Source organism: Pygocentrus nattereri, chromosome 13 (assembly GCF_015220715.1).
Source record: "Pygocentrus nattereri isolate fPygNat1 chromosome 13, fPygNat1.pri, whole genome shotgun sequence".
Taxonomy (NCBI): Eukaryota; Metazoa; Chordata; class Actinopteri; order Characiformes; family Serrasalmidae; genus Pygocentrus; species Pygocentrus nattereri.
The window spans coordinates 21645073-21661266 of NC_051223.1; the positions used below are offsets into that span (position 1 = coordinate 21645073).

A 16194-nucleotide genomic window follows, 5' to 3' on the forward strand; every position below is an offset into this window, starting at 1 on the left:
AAAAGTCCCATTCTTTAATAACATGACCCACTTGGTTTGCTGGTTAAGCTGTAAGCAGGAAAAGCTCCCCCTGCCTCATTGTGGAGGGCTGCTAATACAGTGGCCAGGACAGGCTGAACATGTGCATTTTTGTGTTATTTGAAACAAACAGTACAAACTATTCATACTGTTTATTGGTGACTTCTAAACTGTTTTTATGTTAACGTTACTTTTAGATCTGATTTTATATTTATTGTTTAAAAAATAGGAGTTAGATTTTGTTTGACTAGTTGTAACTGACCTGGGGCACTGCCAAGTTGGCCATCAAGTGGGCAAACTTGTCTAAAAGGACTTTGATTGGAATCTCAAGTTGACAAAAGAGGACAGTCAGACTTGTTAATATTGAAAGGCCACAAGTTTCAGCCAAAGGTAACTGAGTAGAGATGGAGAAGGGATTAACCATAATATTTTCAACAGCAATTATGATTTTCTGCACTAAAACCATTTGGTGTTGGTTTGCTCATTATATGGCACGAACTGGATAACACAGGATAGGTGTAACGATGAATATATCAGCAGTTGCTAAGCTTGTGTTTAGCAGCATATTACTTGCCGTCACTACAGCAATAACAGGGTTGGGATGTAATACAAGCCAGAGCTGAACAAAGTGCTATACAACTATTCAAAGGCAAACACTTATTAACAAACAGAAGCAAATCAAATAAAGTACAATTCATTTATTGCCAGTTTTCTTTTTTTTAGAGTGCACCATGTGAAATAGCTCCTCTGGCTCACTTTCTTCTCCGATTGTCTCTCACCTCATCCCTCCCCTGTGTGTACGTCACTCACTCGAGTCTCGGTGCTCATCGTAATGGACAGATTTGATTGGTTGAGTAGCATCATGTGTATATTTACAACACATGCGATTGGTCTGTGAGCCTCCCAGGCCGCTAAATCGGTACAGTAAAGGCTAGAAAAGTTATGTACATCGATTAAAATAGGACCACCCCATCGAAATCAGATAATTCTCCACAGTTTATCACTTATAGGTCCAGGTGTATAAGACAGTCTCCACCTATTAGTGACCTCTGATCTAAACTAGTGACAGCTACTGAAAACACCTGATCTCCCTTAAGCTTTAATTGAGAGCATTAGACAGTGAGCAGTAATTCATTAGTGGCTTGAGGGGACCTGCCAGACAAGTAAGGACTAATCATATCACAAATATACTGCGGGGCCAGACCATGTTACGTCTTAAAAACACACAGTAAAGTTTTAAAATAAATTCTGTACTCGACGGTAAGCCGACAGAGAAGCCATGGCAGGTGAAATGCTATCTCTTTTCCTTGTGCCAGCACTCCTGCAGCAGCATTTTGAACAACTTGCAGATTCATAGCTCCATGTAGCTCTGTTTCACTCAGAGCGCATATTTTCATTGATCCAGTTAAGGTAGTGGGTGACACGAGCATAAATGCCAGGTTTATTCTTCTTTCCACAAGCATCACCCCAGCTCACCACTCCATAGATATAATGTGTGCCATTCTGGTTACAGACCAGAGGACCCCCAGAGTCCCCCTGTAAAGAGAAAGAGCCAGTAAAACAACAATAGATATCCAGACTCAAAATAATACCTATGCCAGATCTAACACATGCACACTTATAGTTTAAAATTATCCAACATTATATGTACACAACTGTAGTTTATCAGCTTAAATGCTTGGTTTCAGGCATTTGCTAATTTAGTCGTGCACAATAGGACAGTCATCCTACTACTGTTTTTAGCAATGTGGCATATTAATGTGCATTTGTAAAAAAACAACAGCATGTCATACAGTGTCAGATAGCAAATATTACACGTGTTGAGTACATTTGGAGAAGTTGGGGCTGAGTATAAATGACTGTTTGCCAAATTATCACTTTAACTTTAGTAGATTAAATCAATATAAAAACATTCAAAAGTCATTCACTGCAGTAATAGGCACACACCTGGCAGGTGTCCACTCCTCCTTGCATGCGTCCAGCACAGAGCATACCATCATCCAGTCTGTCCCCATAGATATTAGGTTCCATGCAACGTTTCTGGGAAATCAGGAGAACTTTTGCATCCAACAGCTGATCGGAACCTTCGTCATCTACACAAATAATGCATCTATCATAGTTATGCAGGGTTGGTAAGTAAAACCAGATTATGGAAAATTGAGCAGGAGATGTGGTAAGAAGTCAGGAAGATAACCACACCATGCTCTGTGACTCCATAGCCTGATATGGTGCACTCTGTTCCGTCAGGGATTGGACCAGTGGGCAGACAGGCAGTCTTAACAAACCTGGTCTCCCTGGCACACTGTCCATCTACTGCCTTCAGTTTAAGCAGGGCTGACATTGGATAAAACAAGAAGATGATCATCAACACCCAAGTTAGACTGGTCTCTCTCTACAACAGGATTGTCCAGTGTTATCTGCAAAGACCAGTGTAGCTGCAGGCTTTCATTCCAAACATAGCAGCAACATGAGTGACCAGTTGTAGAAAACTGTGACCAATTAATTAAACATATGGAATAAGATGTACTCCTGCTTGTTTGCTTTGTGGCCCTTTGTGGATAAGATTGGACACTCCTGATCCATATGGTGTAGAAGAAGAGTGTCTCTACAAAGTCTTGATTGAATCTAAAAGGACCATGTTCGAGTCTAAATGAAAATCAAATACATGCATACAAACTCGCAGTGTAAAATATACCAAAATGTGGCCTTGCAGAAATTTCTTAGCTAAAGCTTAATAACATTTCAACAATATGAAAATTTAGATTTATCAGGTTTCTTTCAGCTCAGTTTGGATTGTGGTCTATATGTCTATGGATGAAAGAATAGTCCAGTAGAGAGGGTATTAGTGAATGACCTATGTCATTGTAGAGGGCCTCAGGAGCGTCTGTGTAGTTCTCATGAACAATGTAATCTTCCACCTCCACTGTCTGGTCTGCAGCCTCATGAATCAGCAGGTTCACTCCACCCAGAAGAATCTGCATCTCATTTGTACTTTCACTGTTAAATCACATACAGATACAGCATTGTTTCACTGAGAATGCATCAGTCACATAATTAAGATTTAGGTATGAATGTTTATCCATCATACTTAATACTTCACAGAATTGCTGTGTAAAATGTAGCAACACCACCCTCTAGAGGCCATGCTTACATGCAGTGAGCAGCAGTGAGAACCCAGCAGGAGTCGATGAGGATTCCCCCACAAAAGTGACGGAAGGGATCAGTGGAGTTTTTTTCGCGAACCTGCAAAGAGGCTTGCCAGGGATGAGCTCCAGGTAGAGCTTTCCTTCCTCCAAAGATTTTACCCAAAGCCCTGGTAGGTTTGGAAGTTCCACACACAGAGAACTCTTTTGGAGGGGGTGTGGTGACCATTTCAGTAGGTGTCTCTTCAGTGGTTGCTGGGTATTTGTGGAAATTATGAAAATGTATCAAAGTGTTGAGGAGAAACTGGAGTTAAAATAAGGGAGCACTTATGTGGAGAAGGAGAGTGAAGTGGGATTGAAGGAAAAAGGAAAAATAGCAGACATGTACCTGGTTCAGAGCACTGTTTGACTTTACAGCTATCCCACCGCAGTTTACCTTTGTATCTGACAAAGCACCAGGGCTTGCTTTCCCCATCTGGGTTCCTGAATGAAGGAAATGTTTAGCACCTACACAGTTATTACTTACATTCTCAATTTCTACTTTATTTTCTCTCTATCCCCATGTGCCACAATATGTCATAATGGTGTATGGGCTTGTTATGCTATATCTAATGTTAGATAGCTGCTAACCTAGGTACAATTCAGCAAGAGCCATCTTAAACAAAGCGCTAGGTTTGAAAGTGTACTTTTTGGTGCAGTCCTGTGCAACATACAATGTATGCATGTACTGTACCTTGGAAAAGTACATAATTGATCGGAATAGCTTCTTCTCTGCCATGTTGGTCAGTGTGCACTAAACAAACTCATCCACTCTGATTGGTCCTAACCTGTATCTCAAGAAATTTTGGGTAAGACACCAATGCCAAGTCTGCATCAATGCAGGTTGCATCAGTGGCTGCTCTGAGAGTGCATGCAGGACACATGTGAACATCCCTCTGAACACCAAAATGAAAAATGGGACCCCTATGGCCTCACAATCCTCACCAGTGAGGACCGCGATACCGTGTTTGATGGGAAAAACTACTTCACTACAAAGATCCAGGCAGACAGTAAAGTACACAGTTCAGGCTATATTGTAAGAATATACATTACACAATGCATAGTGACCAAATTGAGACACAGGGTCTCTTCCAGGCATGCACAAAATTCTAACCTGCAGTAGTTATGTGGTCCAACTCCATCATCATCATCAAAATCACTGTATGGTAGGAGGTGAGAGTTCCAGGGCAAACACTTCAGATCATTCACTGTTTCACTCACAAAGCCTCTGTATGATTCTCCATCTCCCTCATAACAGTCATCAGGACCTGAAGCGTCATACACACAGTTATTGAGCAGCTTCTCAGAAAAAAAGATATGAGAAAAGGAAAGTGGAAACTAAAATTGTTAAGCTCAAAAGTAAAGAAAGACTTATAACATATTATTAAGGCAGTTGCAGTTGTAGTGAGCTGAGTATGGCAGAAGACCACATTACCAACTTGGCAGAACTTTCCAGAGTAGTTATCAGGACACACACATTGAAAGTTGGCTTTTTTAGGGCCCTTTACACATGTTGCTCCATTCAAACAGGGGCTGGGTTTACAGGGTGAAGCTGAAGGAGATTAAACACAAAACATGCACAAGGTTATACACCCTCTTATATTATCATTACAGCACAGGGGAGGAGAGAAAAGTCATTTTTTCCTCCACAATTTGCCATGAAACAAATTTCATTAACATAGAATGAGTACAGAAAATGATATTACTGTCTCTATGTACTCTACTGTGGTTTCTCTAAGTGCAAAACCGCTATAGTGCAGAATACTGCTGTTGAGAAAGAGGGCCAACACTTACGTCTTTTGCACCTGGGAGGCTTGTATGGGGCTCTGCACTTGCACTCATAAAAGGGCTCTTCTAGAATGCGGACACACTCGCCACGACCACAGTTAACATTCTTACACACATCCTCAACTGAAAAACAAAGTAAAAAAAAAAAAACTGCAACAAGAACAATTTCTATCTAAGTGGGTAAAAATGGTAGTGTAAGTTGGAGGAAGAAGGCCCCTATGGTAAGATTCCGGCCTCCATTGTTTTCTCTTCTGATCCAATGATGGGGCCAAATCTAATCACATTTACTGAATCTAAACACATTTATTAAATGGCTATGATCAAAAAAGATACAAGATTGTTCAATAGAATTTCACTGGCTAGCTGGCATTACCTTTACACACTGATTTTAGTGACTTGGTTAGAATTAGGCAACATTTCTAACCATCTTGCTAATGATGGGTATCTGTCTAGCAGCTTGGCAGAGTTACATCCACACCTGATCTGTTCTGTCATGTACAATTATTTTCACTTAATAAAATGCTAAATGTGAAAAAAACAATGTAAATATATTATTATTATTATTATTATTATTATTGTCATTATTATTATTATTAATGAATTTATATAGTGACCCCTTTTAAAGATTTTCTTTGCTATAAAAACTGTGATTCCAGTTAATTTCCCCTAAATGTGTGCAGGTTTCTGTATCACCGTCCTGAACATCGTGAGTAAATAGTAAATAGACAGTGTTCCTAAGGGGGCATTTTCCTCATTTTCCCTGTGCACTCTTATTTCCTCTAACCATCTTGGCACTTTCTGCCCTTGAAGGGTCGAGGACAGATGCATGTGAAAGGCCCATCACTTCCAGTCTCGCATATTCCATTGTTGAAGCAGGGATTGGGGTCACACATATCTGACAGAGAGAGAGAGAGAGAGAGAGAGTATCCTGAGTTAAACATATATAAGAAATGTTTACCTGTTAGTTTTAGGTGGCTGTTCTTCAATGGGTTTATTTTGCCAAAGACTTTCTTTACTTTGTTTACTCAAGTACCCTGTATGTCCTACCTCAGGAACTGCTGTGCTCACATATTCACAGATCATAGCATATTAAATAATCTTTGTGCCTTATTTCACAGCCCTACCTCATGCTCAGAAACGAGCGCTGTGTCGGCGCTGCACTGTCCTGTCTGTTTACTGTGTCTAATGTCTGTTTTATTTATCATATTCATTGTATTGTTTCTAGTCTAATGTTTTGCACACTTACGTCTGCACGTTGCACTTTGTACTGCCTACTCTGTTTCATGTTGCACCGTGTTGTTCCTTGGATGAACATAATTTCACTTCACTGTGTACTTGTACATAGATGGAATGACAATAAAAGCCTCTTGACTTGACTTGACTCTTATTGAATGCTAACAACTATATTGTTGTTATGAGATTTATATATTTATTTATTTATTTTTCTTCCATTTCTTTGCCGTCTCGCAGTTTTCGAGATATCAATGCTGCTCCAATTCCAGATTGTGTGATGCGTGTTTGTTGATTGGATGCACGGACTCCCTGTATAGTAGCAATGGCATTTTATGGGGTGAAAAATTTTATGCCAATCCGCTATACTTCTGCTTGCCCGAATTGACACTGTTTCACATACATAATGTCAGGGCATGCCCCCAAGCACAAATTCACTGTTGTTCTGACCCACATTCATCCATTTGTCATTTTATTCCAACCCTCAGTTCTCCCATAGACTCCCATTCATTTTTGCCCAGAAACCAGTACTATTATTAACTTTTCCCAACAAACACCAAAATTCAAGTACTCATTTAGGGTGGATCCCAAAAACTTTCATCCACAGCCACGCTGACCCGCACTCCTCCATATGTAATTTTTTTCATCCCTCGTTCCACCCACAGAGCCCCTTTAATTTTTTTTGCAACAAAAGCCCTAATATGTCTTTTTCCCAACAGCCACCAAAGTATATTTACTTATTCAATTCAGGTCTCCAAGTTCTAATCCACACCCGTACTGACTGCAGTGTTTTCATCCCTCATTGCTCCCATAGAGTCCCATTCATTTCCTTTCATAAAAAGGCCCTAATCTGTCTTTTTCTTGACAGCCAGCAAAGTACATGTCCTCATTCAGGGCAGCTCCCTAAGTTCTAATCAACAGCCTTACTAACCTGCACTCCTCTATTTGTTGTTTTTCATCCTGTGTTCCTCCCTTAGACTTCCATTTATTTTAAACAACACAAAGCCACCACTTGGCAACTTCCTATGAACATCTAAGTACACACCCCATACACCATGGCAATGCCTAGCAGTAATTTAGCAATGGCATGGGGCCCATAGCAATTGAAAAACATAACCTGGGGCATTGTAATAACGGCTGCACAAACATTCCACGTTTCCTTCAGGAAATGCACTTTTCTAGTTCATTTCTGTCCAGAGTCTTAGATTTATCTGGATACAGATTACTGTTTAATGAGGCCTGTTTCAATATTTGTATAATTATCTCCAGCTCATTTACATTTGTAGTCACATAGCAACACTGATCTAACACCATTCTGTAATGAGGTGAATTAACACAGAAAATGATTTTTGTTTCAGGTGTGTGCAAAGCTGTGTCATAGCACGCAGACTGAAAATTAAGATCATATGAATGGTAAGTTATTTGGCAGCCTTTTATCTTTGTTTGGAAGCAGTTGATTTAAGTACCCAGTAACGATATAACATCACTGGTAAATATGCACAAAGTATCTTGTTCATAGTCCCTAAAAGTCAGGGTTGCCAGGTGCTGCAAAACTCTCCAGCCCAAAGTGTCTTTAAAACCCAAACACCAGAGGGTAAAACTAGCTCAGAATTTGAAGCATTCAATTGCAAAACAAACTGACTGTAAATTTTATATATATATATAGTGCTGAGCAGAAATTCTATGCAGTCTGAGAAAATAACATGTAACTGTATTTATATAGGTAGTGAATCCTTTACAAATATAAATATACAAAAACAGTATATTATAATTTCATGGGTGTCTGTGTGAAAACCATTTCCAAACCTCTCCTCAAGGAAGCTCAGTGTTTACACTTACCATCCAGTGCCTCGGCTGAATCTTAAATGGCTCCTTACTCCCTACATAATGCACAACATGGCTCTTAAAATAATCAGAATTCCTAAAAACAGAATACACTGAAAACTGTATCTAACAAAGAGTTATATGAGATTCAGCCACTTGCACACAGTTTGCTATGGGACATTGAGAGCACTAAGAAGCCTGAAGTTCATAATTCACATAGTGCACTATATAGAAAGGACGCAGCCATTTGAGAATCAGCCCACGTTTGCATTGTGAACCCTTCATTCAATAGAATCAGGTATGCTGGATATTAACAAATGCATATAATGGCTGGAACACAGTGAGAAATCAGGAATTAGAACCGTTCTAACCAGCATATTAACTGGAAAAAAACACTCCTGGTGCCAAGATAAATTGTTTTAAATGAGAGTTTTAAGAGTTATAGATATGTAGAAAGTAAAACATGTATAATGGTAAAATGTTAATGCCATTACCACTGTGTTAGCATTTAGTAAAGTAATGAATGCTTGATATTCTAGATATTTATGTATGTATTATTATTATTATGTATTATTATGTATGGCTTGTTTCCTCTTCTGAAAAGTCATGTTTTCCATAAGACTGATGCCACAAACTTCAAGAAGAAAGAAAAGTGACCTGAAATGGTCTGGAGAGATCCTTTGATACAGTGGTGTCTGATACAGTAAAAATAGAGAGTGGCTAAAAATATGTTTTATGTTAATATATCAGTGTTTCCAATTTTAGTTTGTTAGGGCATTTAACACTACAGGCTTGCTTAAATTACACTTTTTTTGCAACAAATTCAGTATTAAATTCTTTACTTGCTCCAGCCTGAATATATATATTGATATCTGTGTATATTAAATTGAGAGGCTGATATTAAACAATACAGTACAATACAATACAATACAATGAGCTGTTACACCCCTACACTCTTAAACTTTGACCCATCACAGTTTGTTTATCTCCTCATATTCTGATTTAGGCTTGTACAAATATGGTTGAGGCACAGTAACCATTTTAGAACTTCTGTAAATCTAAAGAAAAGTCTAAAGAAAGCTAGTGAGCAACATTGGTCTGCTTCTGAACATCAATGACTAATAATAAATATGTAAACATGAATTTATGAGTAAGTAATTCACTTGAGATGTGTTTGACACACATTCAGGAATCAGAAACACCTATAAGGCCTGTCCTGTCACTGACTTTTACAAAACAAAACAAACAAAAAAAGACAAGCCAGAACAATCGAATTGAATTCATCTAGCTTTCCAAAATCAAAGCTGTGCTCCAGTCATCATGAGTTAACATGAGGAATTTGACTAAGAAGCACAATGTTAGTGAAATAGTTCAACTATAAAGAGAAAATTCTGGATTTCCAGTTGAACCTGTTTATGAAGTCTAAATGCTTTTTGACAGGTAATATATATCTTGTTCTCTGAAGGACTGTTTACGCACAGAATTTTTTACAGAAATAGCCGACAAATGTCTGGCCTTTTTTGGCCAGTTCTACTTATGTGCTATAAATCACTTTATTGTTGATTCAATGTTTTCTATGCTCAACATGAATATAAAATCAGTAAAAAAGAGAGATTAGCCCTCCAAGTCTTTGTATCTGTTTCTCTGTGGTTAGGTGAAAGGTTACGTGAAAGCGGTAGCTACTGAAAAACATGTTTACTCCAGTAAACTTTTTTGGGGTAAGAGTAATTGTAATACACTTGTTTAAAACAACCCCTGGCTGAAGGTTATAATATGGGAGTAATTTGTCTTTGTTTTTTTTTTTTGGACTCATCTTTATGGCAGGTGCCAATAATTCTGGAGCATATAGGTATTCTGCTTTACCTTACAGCATGCCTGTTACCTGTGTCATCAAAGAGATCGAACAGCCAGTCAAGGGTGCTCTCAATAACCTCATCACTTTCAGACGGTTCATCAGCGTAGTCATAGAAATACTCATTAATCGCTGGTAAAAAAAGAGAGAAAGCAGCTGGTAATTATTTGCTGCAAAATCTAATCAGGTTTTACTAAATGAATTAAGAGTGTGTTAACAAGGTCACCGCATGAGCTTAGTGAAACGTCAAGCCTTTTAATAAGGGTAAAATGTTTTCACAAGATGTAGAAATGTTAACATTGGCACAAAGATTATGAAGCTCACCATCAAATATACCGCTCACAACCTCCCACATTAGGTCCTGAAACAGTACACATGGTTTCCTTTAGCCACTTGTAATATAAGGTTATTACTCAGCTTGTAATCTTGAGGCCATTCAGTTACTACTATGAAACCAGTAGACTGACCCAAGTGTTGTCACAGAAATCTACCTATGTATTTATTTATAGACATATAGTTGTATGCAAAAGTTTAAGCAACCCTGGTCAAATTACATGTTTTGTTGATTTTCTAAGTTGAAAATAATACATCCTCTACAGAGAACACGCCTAAATATGACATTTGCTGAGTTTAACAAATAAAAAAAATAAAAGCACACAATATGAACTTTTATAAACAGAACTTTTGCATAGGCCACATTTTATGTTATTTTTCTCCAATATGTTAAATTCAGCAAATAAAATGTAATTGAGCATTAAAATCAATAAACATAATTTAAGCATGGGTGGCTACACTTTTGCATATGGCTGTGCTGGACTGTGGTGTGCAGTGTGGTATGCTGTGACTGCAACGGTCATAAGGGAAACTTAAGTGTTTCTCAGTGTTTAATATTGTTAATCATTTCTTGGCAGTTGTGGTCCATTGCATGTCATTATGCAGTCATGGGGTAAATAAAATGATGAAAACACTGGAGAAAACGTACTGACCCCATAGTTTTTACTACTCTGAAAAATCTGGCCAATTACTTGGATAATTTAATTTTAATTGTATAATTAAATTTACTCACCATTTCATTTAACTGAAAAAACTAAAGAAGTTGCTACATACCTCAACTGCTCCTGTAGGCTGATTGAGGCTCTGCAGGCTCAGCAGCAGCAGCAGGAACAGTGGCCGCATGGCACTGGGAAGACTGTGCACAGGCTAAACAAGAGAAACGCTGAGACAAACAAGAAATGAGAGAAGCACTGAGGCCCGATCAGGTCTTGCATATATAGTATTCTCTGATGTCCAGCTGCAATCATTAGCCCAAGGCATTGATTTTTCATGAATTCACTCTGTCCAACCACATGTCCCAATAGATAACACATATTTAGTCTGTTTTCATCTGAAGCATGTATTACCGGTGTAAATGCAATATATGACTGTCCAATAAGTGTAAATTATGATGTGGGCATTTGCCTCCTTGGATACCTTGAAATCCAAAATGAGCTTATTGGTGTTGCTGTAATAAATATGAGGTCAGTTATGACTAACTTATCCATTCAACGGGTCAAGAGCCATGTTTGCCTACATTTAGGTTTACTTTGGGTTAGTCCCATATCCTTATCTTTTTGGAAGCATTACACATCACACTATTTCCATAGTCCAGTGAGAGCATCAGTAGCTGCAACCAATACGCCTTATATATCATATATACAGTCAGTAGTTCCAACTTCACCACGATTGTATCCCCCTCACTCTCATTCATTCAGCTTGTGTATTCTTGTCAAAAGTATTCGCTCGTCTGCCTTCACACGAATATGAACTTGAGTGACATCCCATTCTTAATCCGTAGGGTTTAATATGATGTTGGCCCACCCTTTGCAGCTATAACAGCTTAAACTCTTCTGGGAAGGCTGTTTAGGAGTGTTTATAGGAATTTTTGGCCACTCTTCCAGAAGCACATTTGTGAGGTCAGCCATTGACCTCACATGTTGGATGAGAAGGCCTGGTTCACAGTCTCTGCTAAGTCTAATTCATCCTAAAGGTGTTTTTTCGGGTTGAGGTCAGGACTCTGTGCAGGTCAGTCAAGTTCTTCCACACCAAACTCTCTCATTCATGTCTTTATGGATGATGTTGGAACAGGAAGGGGCCATCCCCACACTGTTCCCACAAAGTTGGGTGCATGAAATTGTCCAAAATCTCATTTCACTGGAACTAAGGGGCCGAGCCCAACTCCTGAAAAACAACCCCACACCATAATCCCCCCTCCACTAAACTTTACACTTGGCACAATGCAGTCAGAGAAATACAGTTCTCCTGGCAACTGCCAAACCTAGACTCGTCCATCGGATTGCCAGACGGAAAAGTGTGATTCCTCACTCCAGAGAACACGTCTCCACTGCTCTAGAGTTCAGTGATGGCGCTTTACAGCACTGCATTTGACGCTTTGCATTGCACTTGGTGATGCAAGGCTTGGATGCAGCTGCTTAGCCATGTAAAGCCATTCCATGAAGCTCTCTTCGCTGTTCTTGAGCTAATCTGAAGGCCACATGAAGTTTGGAGGTCTGTAGCGATTGGCTCTGCAGAAAGTTGGTGATCTCTTCACACTCAGCATCCGCTGACCCCACTGTCATTTTACATGGCCTACCACTTCGTGGCTGAGTTGCTGTCGTTCCCAATCGCTTCCACTTTGTTTTAATACCACTGACAGTTGATTGTGGAATATTTAGTAGTGAGGAAATTTCACGACTGAACTTTTTGCACAGATGGGATGTAATGGACTTAAGTGTTAAATTAGTCTTTGCAGAATCTGTAAATATGCAATAGAATTTGTAGAAATAGAAAATAGAATAGAAAAAGCTGCAATAGGAAAGCTGCAATGGTATGATAATGCAAAGGTATTCAGTTACAATGAGCTCAGTTTTTCTTGATTTTTTTATTCAAATAAAAAAAATGAATAGATCACTTGATACTGGAGAACAGAAATACATTTTCATATACAGCATGAGAGATGAATGATCGGATGAGTCATAAACAGCATCTGGATATGAGAAACATGAGAAGGCCCTCTGGGGTCTTACTTGTACCAGTGGTTGAACTGTCACTCACTATTTGTCAAACCCCAAAATTGTTCTAGCTCCTAAATACTCTTGCACAAGTCAGCGTATCAAAAGAAACAATGCACTCCGAAACTGGAAAAAAGGCAGAAAAAGACAGAATTACTGTACTGTATAAAATATGCCTCCTCTACGCCTTATTTCATTCAGATTCTCCGAAACTTAAATACTGTTCAGTAGATATAGAATTTGTTCTGAATTTGTGAAAAATCCAAAGGTTTTGTGTCATGTTCACATGGATTAACCTGGAGCAGGTGAATGAGAGGCATGTCTGTCACAATGATTGCCAAACAATCAAGGCTAGATGTCTCCAGCACACCATCACTCAAAACACTTCTTCAATCTTCAGCAAAACAAGCATCCAGTCTCACACCATCATATGAATTGCTCATGCCAGTGTCAGGCAAACATATACAACACAGGTTGCACTTCATGGTAAATTTATTTTAATTTAGTATACCAGATAAGTGCTAGCACTATTCTTGGACTGCTTCCATCCAACTGTATATGATTGTAGGCATTCATGTATTTAGAATGTTGAACAAAACCCCTTCTGTCAAACAGTCCATCTTACTTCTTTCTCAGAATAATAAGAGCTCAGAGGTTACAGTCCAGACCAGAATGCAAAAAAAATAGGAAATTCATAAATCCAGTCAAGGAGAGTCATGTTCTCTTCCCATCAGCAGCAATCACCAGTTCCAAAAGAATTATTTTCTTTATCACCACATCAACTCGTATCCCAGAGTGTAAAGGCACTATATTGTTATTTCGTCAGCCTGTCTCCTCAGCTGAGCTTATTTGTGGTGAGCAGGGGCTAGTTGGCGTGCTCTCTGGATCTCCTCATATGGATGCAGTGCTCAGGTGTACTCTGACTTGCGGATGTAGTTAGAGGGAACGTAGCCCCTCCGCCCTTCTGCCTCTCCTAGCCACCACTCTTGGTTGCCATTCATGTCCTGAAACTCCAGAATTCGTACTCTTTGGTTGGCTGAGATGCTCAGCTCATTTGCACATCGTGCACTGAATGAATAGAGAGCATAATATATCTGGGGGGAAAAAGAAAAAAAAGTTTTAAAAATAGTTTACACCATTTGAAAGTGCCAGCTATGTTTTAAATTGTGTGAATGTTTCATGAGGAATGGACCAATAAGCATGGTTCAGAATTACTTGGAAATAATGTAGCATTAACATACAGTTTATGAAGTTTTGTTTCCCCCTTTTTCCTATAAAATTAATATTTTGGAGGTTCTCACAACAGTGATAAAGTTCAACAGAAAAAAACATTCCTTTGAAGGACTTGTGGACATGAAGCATTCAAAAAGATTGAAACATGGCAATCTTGTGCCATGGTTTAAAGTACATGCTAAGTCTAAAGTACACAGAGTGTAAATACAGGCAAAAGGCAGAAACATACCTGATGACCATCGACATCTGGCTCAGGGTCAGGCTCTATGTACTCATCATTAGGGTACTGAGGCCTCCTCTGCTGCACTGAACATTCCCCATTCCGCCTCTGCTGAGAGCTATAGCCTGCGTACCTCTGAGACGGCTCATGTCTGGATTTCCTATTGGAGGAGCAAGAGTCTGTCTCGGAAGAGTCTGAGAGGTCTCTGTGATTGGTTGGAGTAGTGTACCTGGAGTCTGAATCTTTATCATTGGTAAAATTCTGGTATAAAGGCTCTGAAAAGTCCTTGTGATTTGCAGTATTATGACAGGATGTCTCAGACAGTTCTCTGTGACTGGAAGAATTCCTGTAGGATGAGTCAAGGGAATCTCTCTGATTGTTGGTGGGACAGTTAAGCGTTGGAGCATCTTTGTGGGGGTTCCTGCGGGAGGAGGCAGAGTCCTGAGTGGAGCGTGGGCCTGCATGGTCTGAAGGTGCAGTAGTAGAGAAGCTGACAGTGGATGTCTCCTGGTTAAAGGTCAGTGTGCTGTTGCTGTTCTGCCGTGAGAACACAGGTGAAGAGCCGCCATAACCTGATTCATTGGAGGACTGGCTCTCAATGGAGACATCTGACTGGCTTCTACGTGGGTTGTAGGGCTTTAAAAAGGAACTGTAAACAAAGCCCTTAGTGGCTGTCGATAGAGACAGAAGACAGGAGTTATTTCCAGAAGCCAAAACCTGTATTATTCAAAACAACTTCAAAACAAGTGAACAGCATTTCAGCCATTTCAGTAAGATACATACCACCATTGTCTATGAGCCAGCGATTCTGGCTGCCCATGGGGTCCTGCTGTTTGATAACACCCACAATGTCACCCTCTGATATGGACACATCCAGGTCTTGTGCTGCATTAAAGTTCCTCTCAGCCTGGAAGAGTTTATCTGGGCCATAGCGGGCCAGCAGCCCTGCCCGGTGCTCATCTGTCTGCCGTACTAAATTTGGCTACACACACAGAGAATGGGGAGGAAAGAAGAGATTAGAGGCAAAATGTTACTAATAGTCAGATTTATCAATTACTGATAACATCTTAGTAAGTACTGAGATGAGAAAAAGACATAAGATAATCTCAAATGACATTAGTTCAAAACTCAATCCAGACAGTTGGTAGGCCAATAATTTGTAGATACAGAAAATCTTTAAACAAATTGATGGATTGGTATGAAAAGACATCATCTCATATGAGTGAGACTCACAGGACCCTGCAGATGCTTTTTAGAGGTTTGTTTCTCTAGAGTTTTCCTGTCGAAAGGCTTGCGTGTGGTGGGCAAGTTCTCAGGGAAAAAGCTGAAGCTCTGTAGCAGCTGAAGCACTCTGCCATGCTCCTCCTGAAACAGCGAAACCAGGTTCCCATCTGGGCCACCAATAGCAGACAGCTAAGGCAGAAGGATGTATGGTAATAAGGTTAATGGTTCTAACCAGTTCACGAGGGAATCAAAATGGCAATATATATTTGAAGTATGTGCATGCAGATAAGCATTAGAAATGAAAGCAATCTTTGGGCTGACTGAATTGTGGAAAATATCTAATTGCATTTATTGTTTTTGTCTGTTGTGACCAAAATTTAACAGGTTCTTTTAGTTTTGTCTCTGGATCTATGAGATTAACATAGCTATAAAACACAGTAACACAAATTCTAATGTAATGTCAAATCATCTATAAAAATGGACAAAATTCAGGCTTTACAATCAAATTTGCTGATCTTTTGCCACACAATAAGTTGCTTTTGTTGCTCTGTCATCTTTCCCACAGCCACTTATACA

The 16194-nt window shown here is 39.4% G+C and overlaps 2 protein-coding genes across 4 annotated transcripts in view; both read right to left on the reverse strand.

The window, feature by feature from the left end:
• Positions 1-701: 701 nt before the first annotated feature.
• On the reverse strand, positions 702-11070 carry LOC108426410 (hyaluronan-binding protein 2-like). The gene is made up of 13 exons (XM_037544385.1): positions 11002-11070; positions 10219-10255; positions 9925-10026; positions 5773-5883; positions 4995-5111; positions 4636-4752; positions 4315-4468; positions 3544-3644; positions 3170-3416; positions 2873-3015; positions 2218-2352; positions 1966-2111; positions 702-1554 (listed from the first exon to the last, which is right to left on the reverse strand). Exons 1-13 carry the CDS (start codon positions 11068-11070, stop codon positions 1393-1395), a joined length of 1641 nt encoding a protein of 546 aa, XP_037400282.1. The 3' UTR covers positions 702-1392.
• A 1722-nt stretch (positions 11071-12792) lies between these two features.
• LOC108426495 (dynamin binding protein) overlaps positions 12793-16194 on the reverse strand; it is a 59319-nt gene continuing 55917 nt past the window's right edge. For all 3 annotated transcript variants that reach the window (XM_017696027.2, XM_017696028.2, XM_017696029.2), the window contains 4 exons: positions 15628-15807; positions 15178-15376; positions 14404-15065; positions 12793-14035 (listed from right to left, as the gene is read on the reverse strand). In XM_017696027.2, coding sequence (XP_017551516.1) covers positions 13850-14035; positions 14404-15065; positions 15178-15376; positions 15628-15807 — 1227 coding nt within the window. In that variant the 3' untranslated portion in view covers positions 12793-13849. The remainder of the gene's footprint in view (positions 14036-14403; positions 15066-15177; positions 15377-15627; positions 15808-16194) is intronic.

Bases quoted from the DNA above. Each gene is read 5' to 3' on its own strand.
- LOC108426410 (XM_037544385.1), bottom strand. From the start codon at position 11,070: ATGCGGCCACTGTTCCTGCTGCTGCTGCTGAGCCTGCAGAGCCTCAAT. The intron at 5,112-5,772 runs GTTAGAGGAAAT...TTTGTTTTTCAG, and splicing joins GGGCAGAAAGTGCCAAGATG to TTGAGGATGTGTGTAAGAAT. The intron at 3,016-3,169 runs GTAAGCATGGCC...GTGATTTAACAG, and splicing joins CTCACTGCTGCTCACTGCAT to TGAAAGTACAAATGAGATGC.